Here is a 16120-nt window from a genome sequence, read left to right on the forward strand (position 1 = left end):
TATTTAATATCTTGGTGTCAGTTGTCAACTATTCATCTATATAAATAAAAGGCTCGTAGGCGGACTATGGAGTATGGTACTATACTCTATCTACGGTTGAACGTATATAATAACTTACGTTCAAATTAATTTTATTTAATAATATTGCAACAGAATGTGAAGAATTAAATTAAAATTCGACATTTTGTCTTATTCATTAATAATATGAATTTCATATTTTATCATCGAAATACATATAAACTAAAAATCTCACGTTCTAAATAAAGGTTGAAATTCTTATCTGTGGTAACAGAATTTTGAATTTTGTAAACAAAGTTTTAAACTAATATCTCTTCTTTTATTTCACAAAATATAGACTTTTAAACTGATATAATAGGCTTAGAAGTATTTACTATGTCCCTTTCTCATTCAGTGGAGACTAATTTAAAATCTGAATTGTTTCAATGTCCTGTATGTGAACGAAAGTTTTCACAAAGTATTATTGAAACACATGTAAATAAATGTATTTTTCTAAATACACAAACTGAAAATAAACTAAAGAGAGCGGGTTCTTATGGCGATGACAATGAAACTGTTGACTCGGCAACACACAAACGTATAAAAACTGATGTAGCTAGTGGTAGTATAACTGCGAAAGAATTCCCAGTGTCCGTGAAGGTATTCTATTGAAATCATATTTAATAGGCTTTTTTGTCATATAATATTTACTTTTTCCATCAAAATAAATATAAAATAGTTATATTTATTTTCTAGACGCCAAATAATTCAAAGATGAACCAAGAAATGATACCAATAACAGAATCTCTTACATATGATAAAAATATTCCATTGGCTGAATTCATGAGACCATCTCTGTTAGAAGACTTAATTGGACATACAGATTTATTTGGACCAGGCTCCATGATACATTCAATGCTTGTTAACAAAAAAATACCAAATATGATTTTATGGGGTCCACCAGGCTGTGGAAAGGTATGGTTTTGTATGGAATTTTCGTGGTAAATGCAAGAAGTAAATTAAAAGATTAAGCATCTTTAGGTTTTTTATTATGAGACAATTTTACTTTGTAATGATTATTTCAGGACTAAGTTAGACCTTTTATAAAACTTTTCATGTTTTCATTCCTTACATATTTTTTTGTATTTAAAACCAATAAAAATGTGATATAAGTGAAGCCAGTTTTGTATTAATAAAACATTGTAATAAAATGTATCTTGAAAGTCTACCAATAGTATGACTACTAACAAATTTTTTGTTTTAGACATCATTGGCAAATGTAATAGCTAATGTTTGTAAAGAACTGAAAACACTTAGATTTGTGAAGTTATCAGCAACCATGTGTGGTGTAAATGAAGTCAAAGAGGTGGTGAAGGCGGCTAAAAATGAATGCCAGTTTAAGAGGCACACAGTGTTGTTTATGGATGAGATTCATAGGTGATTGTATGTTAAATTTTATAAAGAATTACTAGCTTTCTTTGCACATTTCAGCTATTGTTTACAATAGGGTAACTGTGAACTTGCCTGTGAGCCTGCAATGCTTGTGGCAAGACTTATATCAACCTATACACTCAAAATGTCAATCTATTTTCCAAAAACTTTTATATTTAAGGTGATTTATTATTTCAGATTTAATAAGTTACAACAAGATACATTTCTTCCTCATGTGGAAAGTGGAACAATAACATTGGTTGGTGCAACAACAGAGAATCCATCCTTCAGTTTAAATAATGCTCTTTTAAGCCGCTGCCGAGTTATTGTTTTGGAAAAATTGTCAGTTGAAAATGTTTTACAGATTTTAGAAAAAACTATTGTCAAAAATAATTTGGCTATGATTGTAGATAATTTAAAGGAGAGACAGAGTAAATTTGGTGAAACTAAGTAAGTATTCTAACAACTACTTATTCAACACAATTATATGCTTTCATAAACATTATAATCTTTAATAGCTAGTGATTAAAATACAAATATTTTTTCCATATTATGTAACAATTACCTAACTGAACTTAAACATGTTTAATTTAATTGTACATTAATTTATAAATAGAATCATTTATTAGAAAGCAAAAAAGGTTTGCATGTTAAAAAAATTCCAACCTATTTCTTTTGGATTGAAAATTGCATGCATATGTATTTTTAATGAGATTTATAAATGAGCTCTAACTAGATTTCCTCTATGTCAAAATCCTATATACAGTAAAAGTACCTTAAAGTAGATTTAAAATTACTTAACATGCTACCCCTATAATGCCAATCTAAAGAATGGTCAAAAACTAATAACTTTTCTTAAATAACATAGTATTTCAGAAGAAAGGACAATGTAAAAAGTTATTCATTGCCGACAACGACGTTAGAAAAGCGATGTTAACAATCCATAGTTAGCATTGATTAACTTTAGCTATAACGGTAGGTATAACCGCGACAATAATCGTATTTGGTCTAAAGAAAATCCCCTACGAGTCACTGAAACAAATTACCAAGTGCGTTTTGCACTCAACTGTTGGTATGGACCTTTAAAAAAACGGTTTTTTTTATATTTTTCCAAAGGAACCTGGATCACAGGAAAGTGTTTAGAAATACTTTAAATTGTAAGAGATGAGATAAGAAATCTTTCCGCGGCGGATCAAGAAAAGTTAATCTTGCAACAAGATGGAGCTCTGCCTCATAATAGTTGGAGAGCAAAGATTTTCTAAATTAATGTTTTCCTATTTGGATTGGTACCAATGGATTGTGTCATATCATATCGAGTATTCGAAACGTGATCCAAGTTTAGTTTAAAAAAATCATTAAAACTCGGATCACATTTCGAGCATTTATTTTATTCATTAAAAAAAAATACCCGCTTAATTGACTGCGGCAGTTTCATGTATGTTTTTAATTTGATTAAAATGATTGATTGCACGTTGTTCCTTTCTTTTTAAATTGTATTACTTAAGAAGAGTTATTAATTTATGGCCATTCTTGCGATTTGCATCATAAAAGTAGGGGCTTTTTTTTATTAAACTCGGTTAAATTCCCAGACGAGGCAAGTTATTTTCATAAAATCTTTGAATGCAGAATTACTAAAAAAAACTAAATAACAAAGTGTTCTTTCAATAAAATACCCTATCTACGATATTTATGGTACTTTCCTATCATGTCCCATAACTTTGGGACGCCCTGTATTGTCGACGAACGAGAGTAAGATCAATTAATTAATTTGTTAACTTTTTGTGGCATTACATAATCAAAATTGAACATAATTGAATGAATGATAATTGAGGGTAACTGGTGGCCTTATCGCTTTGGATCGATCTCGATGTAAAGATAATAAATATTTATTTCAGATGTTTAATAGAAAGATCGTCGTTACAATGGCTGGCAGAGATGTGTGATGGTGATGCCAGAATTGCTTTAGGCGCTTTGGAACTCACACTTAACTCACGGAAACCAAATGATCCATCAGTCACTCTTGAAGAAATAAAAGATGGAATTAAGGTAAAACAATGGCTTAAAATTCACATTTCCTGCCAAATCAAGGAAGTAGAACAGATGAGAAGAATTGGCAATAAACACTCTCTGACACTCTACTAAATTGCTTAGGATTTTTTTTTTACAAAATATTTGTAAGCACCTGCAACTAATATTACATCATGCTTCTTATAACATGTTGAAGGAGTTCATTTGTATAAAATGGCTAAGACCACCATTTGAACCGCTACTGGTTTTACAGTCAATTAACCTTAAATTTAGTTAAAATTTCGTGATTCAAGTGTCCTTTACATTATTATGTTTAAATTGATTATTTATCCTTTATTTAAGTTATTTTATATCATTTGTAGTTTTGCACTTCTTGCGTTTACCATATTTTACTAAGCGATCGCTCTAAGCAAGAAAGCCGCCCTTAGCCAAACAAACAAAAATTTTATACGTCAGTCACGTGATACCTAATGGTCATTAGTAGTAGTCACCCGTCACAGATTATTAAAAAATATTTTATTTAAATAAATAAATTATTAGTAAATACACTAATGACCAATCTGAAATAGTTTTGCAACGAAGTATTTAATAAATAAAATTGTTTAAATCATATCATTAATTTAATTCCAGAGGACCCATATACTGTTTGACAAAAAAGGGGATGAACATTACAATATAATTTCTGCTATACAAAAATCAATTCGTGCGAGCGACGATAATGCAGCTTTGTATTGGACCACTAGAGCCTTACATGGCGGGGAAGATCCATTATATATCGCTCGAAGGCTGATTAGGACGGCTTGTGAAGACATTGGTTAGCATTTTTGGATTTAGATCATTATTCCCTAGGGGCTTCAGAGACAAACTTTGTTTATGCTCTGAATCTCACCCTAAGATCCATCTTCGGGAGAATTTGAGAAACTAAGAAAACACGGCGGTCCAAACATTCTGCAAACAAGTTAAAATTAAAAAATCGCCAAGTGTATAATGTAATCTTTGTAATGAAAAATATAATAAAAAATATTTTTCTTCGATAAAACAGTAATAGGCATACAATCGATATTCAATTTTATAAAGCTGAAGAATTTAATTATTTTATAGAACACGCTAATTTCTAGGTTTGGATTAGTATATTTATTAAGGAATGCTGGGGTTTATAACACGACCTATCTATCGTTGATAAAACCACCGATAGTCTTCAATATTTTTTAAGGCTTGGGTGATCCTAATGCACTAGTTGAAGCCGTGTCATGCCTCCACGGCTGCCAACATATAGGAATGCCGGAATGTGACGTACTTCTTGCACAATGTGCCGTCAGACTAGCTCGGGCACCCAAAAGCACCGAGGTGTATCATGCCATGAAAAGAGTTCAACACACATTGAGAGATACTAAAGGATCCTTGCCTCCGATTCCTATGCATTTGCGAAACGCGCCTACGAAGCTTATGAAAGAATTAGGTGAGTTTAAATAAACTTATGCCCAAACCTATCTCAGTCCATTTTTGACCATCTGACATAGACATCTTCATCCAAATGTTGATAAAAATGTACCAATAACCGATCGACGGATTGTAATAGGCATCTGTCGATACAAGGTATCCATGGTAGGTTGGATCGGTGTATGTGGATAGACTTTTGTTTGAAAATGACAGTGCAACTGTGCCAATAATATCGAAAGATTTTAACTTACACCAGTTTTTAAAGAAATTAATTAGGTATTTGATATGTTTAAAGATAGACATATATATTTAAATATTATAAGTACGGTTTTATTTACTTTATATTGATTATCAAATATAATTGTAAAGAGCGAAGAGATTGCATTCTATCCGTCGCCAAAAATGGATTGTTTTTGTAGGATTTGGTTATTGGGATGCAGACAGGAGATCGATCGACTGTCACGGTCTGACAATACGCAATCTCAGATTGTTTTCTATCTGAGATTGTGGATTAATTATTGGGTTCGGGTGTTTTACATATATTGGTTAGACTTTTTCGAAAATAAACTTTTACGATGGCTTGACAATAATTCGTCACATACAATATCTTTGCAAATGAAAAGTATCACTTTGGGGAGATTGCTAAGCATTTTAAGACTACCCAAACTATTTATTTACAGTAAACTATATTAACTCGTAAGAAAGACTTGCATCCCATTTTTATAAATGTTTCAGTCACCCAAATTGATACCTACCAAATGTTCATACAATTCATTTTCAGGATATGCCAAAGGATATAATAAAAACCATAAAGACAGTTCTGGACTTACCTATTTGCCAGAAGGAATGCAAGATGTTAATTTTTTCACAGATTCAGATGATTGTTAATTATGTAAAAGTAGTTTAAGATAGTTTAGTACTGTGATATCATTAAAACAATAAGTTACTGTTTTGCATTTCATTTTATAGATTCCCCAGAGTAGAATAATTTATTTATATAGACCTAAAGAGCAGACACCCCCGTTTTGATTTATCATTTTCTTGAGCATTTTGGTTACCCTTCAACCTGAAACAAATTGGATTCCACAGAGAATAATCTAGTGGTAGAAATGAGACTTACCGGAGCATAGTTCGCGCTAAGTCTAGTTATCTGTATGTGGTTTATAGTCATATTTTCGTTTAATATAAAAAATGTGAAATAAAACTCCATCTGGTGTCTGGATTGACGATTAAAAAATATACAGGGAGAGCAAGTCGTGCAACGCAACTATGAGTAAGGGTGGTGGGGATTAAGGATGGGGCGATTTATCGAAAAATCTTATTTTTAACTAATTCTTATTGAAATTCGAAAAAATCTACACCTGCACCTGTGTCTTTTTTATATCCACTAGATTAGTATTAATAAGACCTTGTGTTAAAACATACTATTTATGGTTGTTTATTTGGTATTGAAGATAATATTAAGTTTTACGAAATAAAATTTTCTCAAATCAACTATTTGTCTAATTTGGACCCCACTGAAAAAAAAATACTTTACCAGAAAGTGTTAAACAAAAAACATTGTAATACAGTGTTATTACAATGTTTTGGTGCATTTAATAGGGATTCTGAAAAGGTATTATGGCCACGATTTACTTTCACGATACAAAACAATCCCCTAGTTGCGCTTGATCCACGACTTTTTGGCCATCTATATAGGAGTACATACATTCACTCAACATACAAACTTTAGGATATTTGGTAAATGGTATAGAGATAGTGTAGTTTCACCCAATGATTAATTTAATCAAAATTAAATAAAAGAATAACCTCCTAGTGTCATTTTTATTTGATAATCTCATTTCACAATTTTTATGACATGGTAAAAATTCATTATTTACAAGAAGTAGACATTATAGTTATAATTATCTACAACATTGTACCTTTTTAAATCCTCACTATTCCAAAATTGTCTGTAATTATAAAAAATAAAATAACATTATTTCTTACTTTACAACATTATAGCTGCACATTGTGCAGAAAATACTTAGAATTCCTACAACCTATGGAGCACTTCATGATGTATGCGAATGCTTTATTTGTAAAATAATGATCGATTGCTTATGTAATTTACCGTGTAATTAAAAGCCTCACTAATATTTACAAAGCGACTACAGAAATACCATACACGCGTATCATTCACTCACAGACATTTATGTCAATTATCTAAAACAGAAAATGAGATACGAAAAAGTTCCAAGATTTTTACAATAATACTTACAAATATAAATTAAGCTAAGGGCAACTAAATTTGTCTAAATAAATTAGAATCAGACTTCTAATTTGGATCCTAATGTGAGGAACAACTTTATTTTTTGATTTTCACATACAATTTGTTTCATGTCAAAAGACCATAAAACTAAAAGTAAAAAAATTGTAAAGTAGAATGTTTACATTGAAACAAAATATATAAAGTAGCTGATGCTACAAGTTTAGAAGACATAGTCCGGCCCGGCCATGTCAATTGCCCAGCGGAACTTATCACGCTGTGTTTTGTTGTAAATCTTCTCGATCGGTACACCATGCTTTTTGCACCTAAAGCAAAATATAATTACAAGTCAATAAATAATTTCAGATTTCTTCAATAAAAAAAATAACATTTATAAAGGAAAATATATAAATCAACCATTTATATCAAAAGGGACACGACAACATTATTCAATGTATATTATATAGATTTAGAAAGTAGAACCAAATAGCTTGCTTAAACATAAGGTTGGCTCTACAGGCATTCTTATTTCAAGGGTGTATCCGTTTCTCTGAGATTGTATAAAAATGAATTATTTTTAACATAATAAAATCCATGAAATTTACATACCATGATACGGATATACGTGGATCCAGATAGTTCAGTTTTGATGTGCCAAGGGCTATAGTTTTGTTTTCATCTCTATTTGTTTCATCCAATTCTAGCTTCTTCAGTTGTTCCTTGAGGCGATCCAAAGCTTTCTTTTTCTTATCACAGTTAAGTTTTTCCTTAACAGAGCCTCGTTTGGCAGCTTTGCTGGCTTGCCTATAATCTTCCTCGGCTTCATCAACTTGGTCCCTCTTTGTTTGTATTTTCTCTTTGAGAGCCTCCATAGATTTTGAATGACCTAAAAGAATAAAATGCCTTGATAATCAGGCTCAAGCCAACAATGCTCAAATATTATTGTCTCCAAATCTTATCATTTATATTATATATTACATAGAGTTTAAGACTACTTATCTAAAATTTTTAATGAAAAAAATCTTAAATTACCTTTAGGTACAGCACGCTGATGGTTACAAAGTATAGCAACAGCACGGTTTGCTCTGTTGTAAGCTAAAATTTTTTCAGGCACAGTAGCATCTGGGTCTGTTAATTCTTCAAGTTGTCTCTGTAAAGTGATAGATGCATTGTAAGTACGAAAGACCTTGGCAGTCAAACCAGGCATCAAATCTTTCAAATGCTCATTTAGTGTCTGAGTGCTCAATCTATCAAATAAATCATCACTGTCTTTTTTGTTCTCCATAAATAATTCGAGATTTTTAAACACCCGCTTCTCCACTGGGACTTCATTGTAATATCTTATAGAATCTTTACCAAGGAAATCAAACACAACAACATATTCTTTGCCATCCTTTTCTTTATGCAATTCAATATGTTCGACCCTGAGTGAGCAACAACCAACAGTATCAGCCTGGTCATCATCTTTCTCATTACCAGCTCTCAAAGCAAGACGGTCAATGAAATACAATGCTACAGCTCGTTGGCGAACACGCATCTCCTTCGCTTTCCAGTCCAAACGATACTGGTCTCTAATTTTGTCAATGCACTTGTGTAGTTTACGAGCTGTTTCATATTTCTGCCAGTCTTTTTCACCTTTAAGTTTTGAGCTTGGATTTAACATAACATACTTTGATTGACCTTGAACATTTTCTGTCCATGAAGCTAACCATGTAACAGTGTTGTCATGTCTGACATCCTTCCACTTATGGCCTGGGGGTGGTTTGGGAATTTTACTATCTTTAGAACAATTTATAGAAACATCTTCTGGTATAACCCTCCTTTTTAACATACCCATTTTTGGATGCTCACCACGACCTCTAAATAGCCCAGGTGGTTCAATTCTGAAGTTTCCTATCTTCTCTTTGTGCCCATCAATTATACAAATACCATATTCTTTCTGTATTTCTTCATTCTTAGCTTTCAGTGCAGCCTTTTCTTCTTTAGTACGATTTTTGTTTTTTTCAGATTGATCTAGGAAAAATGTTTGCATTTCCTTAAAATCACACTTTGAAAGGTCCTTTATTATTTTTGCTTCTTCTGATGTCATAACTTTACGCCAATCATTAAAGAAATTTGTATTAAATGTAGATTTTGTAGTATAATCATGGTCAAGCATTCGAGCATAGAATCCAGCAACTTCTTCACTGTCTTGAGAAAGCCGCATTTCTTTTCCATCATAACGAAATTTGACATTTGGTGGTAAAGGTTCATAGGGAGGTGCAAACACTGGACCTTTATGTTCCAGAAACCTCCACTTTGTTCCATCATCATTTTTCTGCTCTTCCCACCTAAAAAACACATGTAAAACATGTATTTAATCCATATAAAAACAAAAACAACCATGCTCCGTTTACCACAACACAAGAATATTACTTTTTTCTTGGCACTCTTAATTGTCTTACAAATAAAGGGTTTACGACAACACTACTTCGTAAAATCGATTTTACTTCAAATAACCAAATTCTTACATTGATTAACATAGCTATATCGAGATAACCTCATTACGATAACTTATGTTTAGTTTTTTACGTCACGAACGTCACGAACGTCACGTTTATAACCTAGACGTCATGCTAGTGCGGTCACACAAGCAATCCCAACGCCATCTTATGTAAATATAGAACATATAACACTATAAGTTAACGCCATCTACTAGTGTACTTGTGAATCTCTTGGAATTTAGTCATCTTTCCAATGTAAAGAATGGAATTTACAACTCTAATCTATACATATAGAATAGTAAAAAGAGATCGAGACTGAACTATATTTTTGTTTAAAATAAAACAATTCAATTGACTTTCTCATATACAGATTATGACTATAGATTCAGAAACAACACTTAGTGTTAAGTCTGCCTCTGATATATATTTAAAATTTTGGCTTTTTGTTGGACTTTCTGGATTATATGGTAATGATTAAACATAGTGACAAGGTAAACAAGGCCGATCACCAGAGGGATAACGTTTCAAAACTCTCTGCCACGTTCTGGAATGCCTAAGAAAATAACACAATATCTACATGCCCGTCTGAAAATCGTTTGTAATTTAAAGGTTTTTATTGTACTAACCATTTCCAAACCTCTTGTTCCTCGTCTTTGCCATCCTTCTTCTTTCGCTTAGTGGGGCTAGGGATTTCATCTGGTTCAGTCTTAACTTTTCGTTTTTCTGCTTGTTTCTTCTTCTTTTTGGGTTTTTCTTCTTCTTCTTCATCATCGTCGTCATAATCAACTGGTTCTAAGGCAGAATAACCGAAAATAATGTATATTACCAACCAAAAACAATAACCTAAATTCTTTTTTAACCCACAAATAAATATTATTTAGTATCAAAATAGAATTTTTGGTTTAGATGTATTTACTTGTGCCTTTTTCTGGATCTCAAACATATATTTCATGTATGTAGTTAAATTCCTATAAATCAATTCACAGCCAGGTTATAAAATATTTATATCATAACTACATGTAGCACAGTCATGATTTTACTTACCTTTCTTAATTTTTTTCTTAGGTTTCTTCCTTTGCAACAGAGGTATATCTTGTTCATCATCACTGATAGCCCGTTTCTTGATTGCCTTGCGTTCAGTCTTAAAATTGAAATTGATATATTTAGACTTGCAATAGGCTTAATAGGCTGTGAATTACAAGCTGTGTTGTGTTTCACACTTGTTACTAGAGTAAATAGGTTTTATTTTTAAATTCTATGGATATAGTTTACATACTTTTACACATTGATCTAAAATTAGTCATTAATCTTTTAAATATATGAATTATACAAGTGAGTTCAGAAAATTCAGATATTTATATACATATTATTTTTATATCAGATTACTTTACTATATATTTAGTTTTTCCTTTAAATAATAGTTTCTCCTATGCTGCCAAATCGTCCGAGGAATTGTATTCTTGACTATATATAGGTATTTCTAAGCTCTCACCAGTGGAATATCCTCTTCACTCTCACTTTCGTCTGGTAGTTCACCAAGAGGCTCATCCTTAAATTGTGAAAGGGAGTAATCACATGATGAGGCAGTTGTATTTGCTCCTGCAAATCCATCTTCACTTTCTTCTTTTATCTCTAGCTTTATTGAAGCTTCATCAATCTATATAAAATAATAAAAAATACCTGCAATTAATATCTGATTTTTTCTTGATTGGACAGAATAATAGAATATTACCATTACACTACTCAGAAACAATGTCAGAAAAACCAACATTTTATATAATTGAATAACATGTATTGATTCCTCTTAACTTAAATTATTTCAATATAAGCACACCTGCAATGGATCATCTTTTCTTGGTGAATCTTGAGAATCTGAATCAGATTTAATTTTTAACTTTTCTCTGTCTTTCTCCTTGTGCTTACTGGAGCTAGAAGTAGAAATCATTTATAACTTAGGTTATATACACAAAAAAACTATTTATTACAATCTAATTAAGAAGCTTAAGCAAATGGAATATTTAGTTTTGTCTTACAGTTGAAAGAGAACTCTTTTAAAAATAGATTGGATATTTTCTCCAAATCTCAAAATATGTGCACATCAGCTTATTAAGCTGCTAGTGTGTTTATATAGATAATAACATAACTACAGTTTAGAAGCTGAGGTAAACATGTGCATAGAAATCACAACAAACAGAAATTAATTTTATAGACACCCATCATGTACATTTTGACAACTTGGAATGTACTAACAAACAGTGAGTGCACATGAAGTTTTAGAAATTACTTGCTTACTAATAGCATATTATTATCATTTTACAGAATGGTTGAGATGCCGCTTATGTACAAACAGTACAATTATACATATGCATGCACAAGGCAACCCATGTCAATTTGTAGTTTTTCAAACTCCCTAAAGTTTAACTTTAAATTTATCAAATTTGTTTATACTTCATTTTACAACTAATATTATTAATATATTTTCATTAATTTTACATTAGCAGCATTAAATGTCTTCTAGTTAGTATATTGTTTTTGTCTTCAAATTATAAAAATTGATGCATGATTGCAATAATGACAGGACAACTTAATTAATCTACAAATTTTTAATATACAATCATAAAATGTATAAATTTTAAGTATTACCTGTGCCTATCTTTATCTTTGGAACTTGAGTGCTTTTCGCTCTTGTGTTTATCCTTGTCACTCCTCTGTCGATCATGATCACGGTGTTTATCTCTGTCTTTAGATTTATGATCCTTTGATGACAAATGCTCCTTATCCTTTCTTTTTTCTCCATTATTTGATTTATGCTTGTCACGATCACCCCTATCCCTGTCTCTGTCGCTTTTCTCCTTGTCTTTGTCTCGATGTTTCTCTTTGTCACTACTTCTCTCTTTATCCTTCTCTGAACGATCTCTATGTTTATGTTCTCTATCCCGTTCTTTGTCTTTACTTGAAGATTTATGTGAGCTGCTGTGATTTTTACTGCTAGAATGCTTGTCGCTAAAATATTTGTAACAATAAGTTAATCTTGACCTGCTCAATATTCAGAAAAGACATGATTAACATAACCTAGTCTTTAACTGGTAACTTGTAAATTTAACTATACCATATAAAAATATTGTAATATTCTTAATGGACTCTATTTAAATGATATCTGAAAGAACCTAAAGTAAGATTAAGGAATATTCTAGAACACTCACCCACTGGAGCTGCTATGTTTGGAGCTCTTATGGTCGCGATCTTTGTCACGATGCTTGTCCTTACTTGACGATTTATGGCTACTTTTATGTTTATCGGAACTGCTATATCCGTTATGTATACCATTCACGTGTTCCTTTTTATCGCCATTTACTTTACCCTTTGAAAAATAACCAAAATTGTTACCATAATTATAGTATTTATTTCGAAATTGAACAACAAACTACAATCAATGCAAAAAATTGCAAAACATAAATAGATTCATCCCTTTAGCATGGCTTGGGTTCTATTCAATGTGAGAAGTACAGTAGACGCCATATTGGGACTTAGAAAATTTTAGCTTTGTCGCTCGGTCCTTCACTAGTAAATATGAATATATGCGCGATATTGACACATAACAGATACGTAAATTAAAACTACGGTTTATTTTAAAATTATTGTACTACTTACGGATTCACAGTCATTATCACTGGTAGGATTTTCCATCATTTTGCCTACGTATACTCCGTTACTCCGAGATCAAGATTACATGAAGCCGGCGTACTGAGCGGCTGAGCAGTGAGCTCAAAGTTGAAATTGAAAACTGAAGCTTGCTAGAGCTAGAGTCGACAATGGACACACTACGCAAGCGCAATTCGTAAGAATGTCAAGCTGTCAAATATCAATGTCAGCTGGAGAAGGCATACATTTAGATCCTCGGGTTATTTTTTAAAAGAGGTAGATGGAAAAAACTGTATATGTAAACTAAATATTTTCGGCTTTGAAATATAGATACAAGGCAGGTATCAAACTAATTAGGATTAGATAAATAAAATAAACATTTTAAGAAAAAAAAATCATATTCAATGATTTTATATAAAACATACAGCTATATATTACAGTACATCTTATTACCCGTTTAGCATCAAAACGTCTTATTATCTAAGTTCAGTTAGCTCTATAAGGGCGGTTCCTTTGCCAATTCTTATTCCAAATAAGTTATACACACTTTTACTCACAGTATTTTCGGAGATCATACTTCATACACACTATTAATAAATAATCTGTAGGAATGGGTTCATTGTCCTTTCAGGAAAAGAAAGAGTGGACCAGTGATGCCAACTTAGGACGTTCGCCCCAAATTTATGGCGAATTCAAAAATTTCAGATTCTTCAAATTCTTTTTGATTTTTGATGATCATATATTAGGGGGTACCTTAATTAGGGAATAAAATATGCATTATTGTAATTTATTCACTCGATCACAACCTAAAAACAAAACCATATATAAACTCCAAGCATTAATATGATCAAAATAACAGCTATTGTTATAGCTATATATATTGTAGCATATTTGAATTTACCTATTAAATTGAGTGTGCATCTAAAACATACGGGTATTTGAAATTGGTCTTAGAGGGAACATTCTCTAGGAGACAGGAGTTGACAACACTGGACGTGAGTCGTGACAGTGGACAGTGGATACTTATAGTATCTGGATAAATATTAAATTATAGAAGGACGGTGGATTTTAAAAAAAATTTCATATTATTTATTAGGGTCATAGTTTCGAAACAGTCCTAAAAAAATTAAACTATGAGTAGTTTAGGTGCAGATGATGAAAATGGTTTTAAAGTGGGCAATAACTTAAATAATTCTCAACGGCAATTGGAAAGCGATGAAACAGAATGCATAAATAACTCAGGAACAAATAATAAAACAGAACATGCATCTGTTGTTGCAGATCATTACAATCACTTGGCAGAGAAGGGTATAAGAGAACGCTTTAAGTCTCCAATTTTTTACCTAAGAAATTTCAATAATTGGGTCAAAAGTGTACTTATTCAAGAGTATGTAGATAGAGTACGAGGAAATGTTTACGGGAAAAGAATGAATGTGCTTGATATTTGTTGTGGAAAAGGAGGAGATTTAAGTAAATGGCAAAAAGCTCGTGTCAATCATGTGATATTTGCAGATATTGCTAATGTTTCAATCCAACAATGTAAATCAAGATTTGATGAAATTCGGAACTGTACATTTACTGCACAGTTCATTGCTGCCGATTGCACTAAAGAGAGCATACGTGATAAGTATAGAGACCCATCTATCAGATTTGATATTGTGAGTTGTCAGTTTGGTTTACATTATAGCTTTGAAAGCTTGTCTCAAGTAAGGCGAATGCTTAAAAATGCCACTGAGTGTCTTAATCCAGGAGGTTATTTCTTTGGGACCATACCAAATGCTTATGAAATTTTGTCACGAGCAAGGAAATCACCAAATGGTCAGTTTGGCAATAGAATTTATAATATTAAATTATTATTTGACCCTAAGGATGGCTATCCTTTGTTTGGTGCAAAATATGACTTTCATTTAGAAGGAGTTGTAAACTGTCCTGAATTTTTAGTGAATTTTGAATTATTTAATAAGTTAGCTAGGGAATATGATCTTGAACTAGTTTACAAAGCTGGATTAGGAGATTTCTATAAAGACCACATGGAAAAGTACAAACAGTTACTGCCTAAAATTATGTGCTTTGAAAGTTATCCTGCTCCACCTGGTAAACAACTCATTGGTGATGAATCTGAATATGAACATGCAAAATCATTCTATGAGAGTCTTGAGAACAAAAATCAACTTGGCACCATGAGTAAATGTGAATGGGAAGTTGCAAGTAAGTTTACATGTTTTCATTCATGCCATCACTCATTTAGAAAAGTTAGATCTACCATTGGTTAGGGAAAGTACATTATACTTAATTATTATAGGTTGATTATATAGTTTACAAAATCTCCAAAATGTTTAGTAATGTTATATCAGTCTTGCCTTCAGCTCATAACCTGAAGATTTTGTAACATATGATTAATTGTTTTCTTTCTTTTCAGCTGTGTATATGGCATTTGTTTTTAAAAAATGCAAGAAATAAGGTGATAATATAGAGAATAATTATACAAAAAAAATATATCAAACATCATATTTATAATAAATGAACACAATATCAGTTTTTAATTTACAGAAGATGAAGTTAAACCAAACAAAACAAAACCTTTGGTAATTGAATTGTGTTTTTTAATATATGTCTCTGAGGTTACTTATTCATTTATAGAAAATTATTTCCAATAAAATATACCTACATAGCATAATATTTTATAATACATGAAATATACTTTGTCCAAAAATGATATAGACAATAAAATATTAATCCTATGTAAATATGTGTTTTAATATAACCTTTGCCCAAATAAATTTAATTTCATCTACAGTAATTCAAAGTGCCATAAAAATTTGGATAGTAAATACTTTTAACAGGTTCGTTT

At 31.5% G+C, this 16120-nt stretch overlaps 3 protein-coding genes across 4 annotated transcripts; 2 read left to right on the forward strand and 1 right to left on the reverse strand.

Moving 5' to 3' along the window:
* Positions 1–316: 316 nt before the first annotated feature.
* LOC111002835 (ATPase WRNIP1) lies at positions 317–5844 on the forward strand. Its single transcript, XM_022273093.2, has 8 exons — positions 317–657; positions 754–972; positions 1262–1434; positions 1627–1878; positions 3324–3474; positions 4087–4270; positions 4670–4915; positions 5678–5844. The coding sequence occupies exons 1-8, from the start codon at positions 394–396 to the stop codon at positions 5782–5784; spliced, it is 1596 nt and encodes a 531-aa protein (XP_022128785.2). The 5' UTR covers positions 317–393; the 3' UTR covers positions 5785–5844.
* An 862-nt stretch (positions 5845–6706) lies between these two features.
* On the reverse strand, positions 6707–13427 carry LOC111001544 (DNA topoisomerase 1). 2 transcript variants are annotated; one of them, XM_022271476.2, is made up of 10 exons: positions 13279–13427; positions 12831–12988; positions 12271–12630; positions 11462–11555; positions 11120–11284; positions 10672–10768; positions 10254–10419; positions 8177–9474; positions 7754–8030; positions 6707–7470 (listed from the first exon to the last, which is right to left on the reverse strand). In XM_022271476.2, the coding sequence occupies exons 1-10, from the start codon at positions 13315–13317 to the stop codon at positions 7368–7370; spliced, it is 2757 nt and encodes a 918-aa protein (XP_022127168.2). In that variant the 5' UTR covers positions 13318–13427; the 3' UTR covers positions 6707–7367. The 2 variants fall into 2 exon arrangements, with proteins under 2 accessions (XP_022127168.2, XP_022127174.1); XM_022271482.2 differs by lacking the exons at positions 10254–10419; positions 10672–10768; positions 11120–11284; ... (2 more) ...; positions 12831–12988; positions 13279–13427 and adding an exon at positions 9560–9708.
* An 809-nt stretch (positions 13428–14236) lies between these two features.
* On the forward strand, positions 14237–16001 carry LOC111002638 (mRNA cap guanine-N7 methyltransferase). Its single transcript, XM_022272808.2, has 2 exons — positions 14237–15477; positions 15689–16001. Exons 1-2 carry the CDS (start codon positions 14403–14405, stop codon positions 15727–15729), a joined length of 1116 nt encoding a protein of 371 aa, XP_022128500.2. The 5' UTR covers positions 14237–14402; the 3' UTR covers positions 15730–16001.
* Positions 16002–16120: the final 119 nt, after the last annotated feature.

Source organism: Pieris rapae, chromosome 12 (assembly GCF_905147795.1).
Source record: "Pieris rapae chromosome 12, ilPieRapa1.1, whole genome shotgun sequence".
Lineage (NCBI taxonomy): Eukaryota > Metazoa > Arthropoda > Insecta > Lepidoptera > Pieridae > Pieris > Pieris rapae.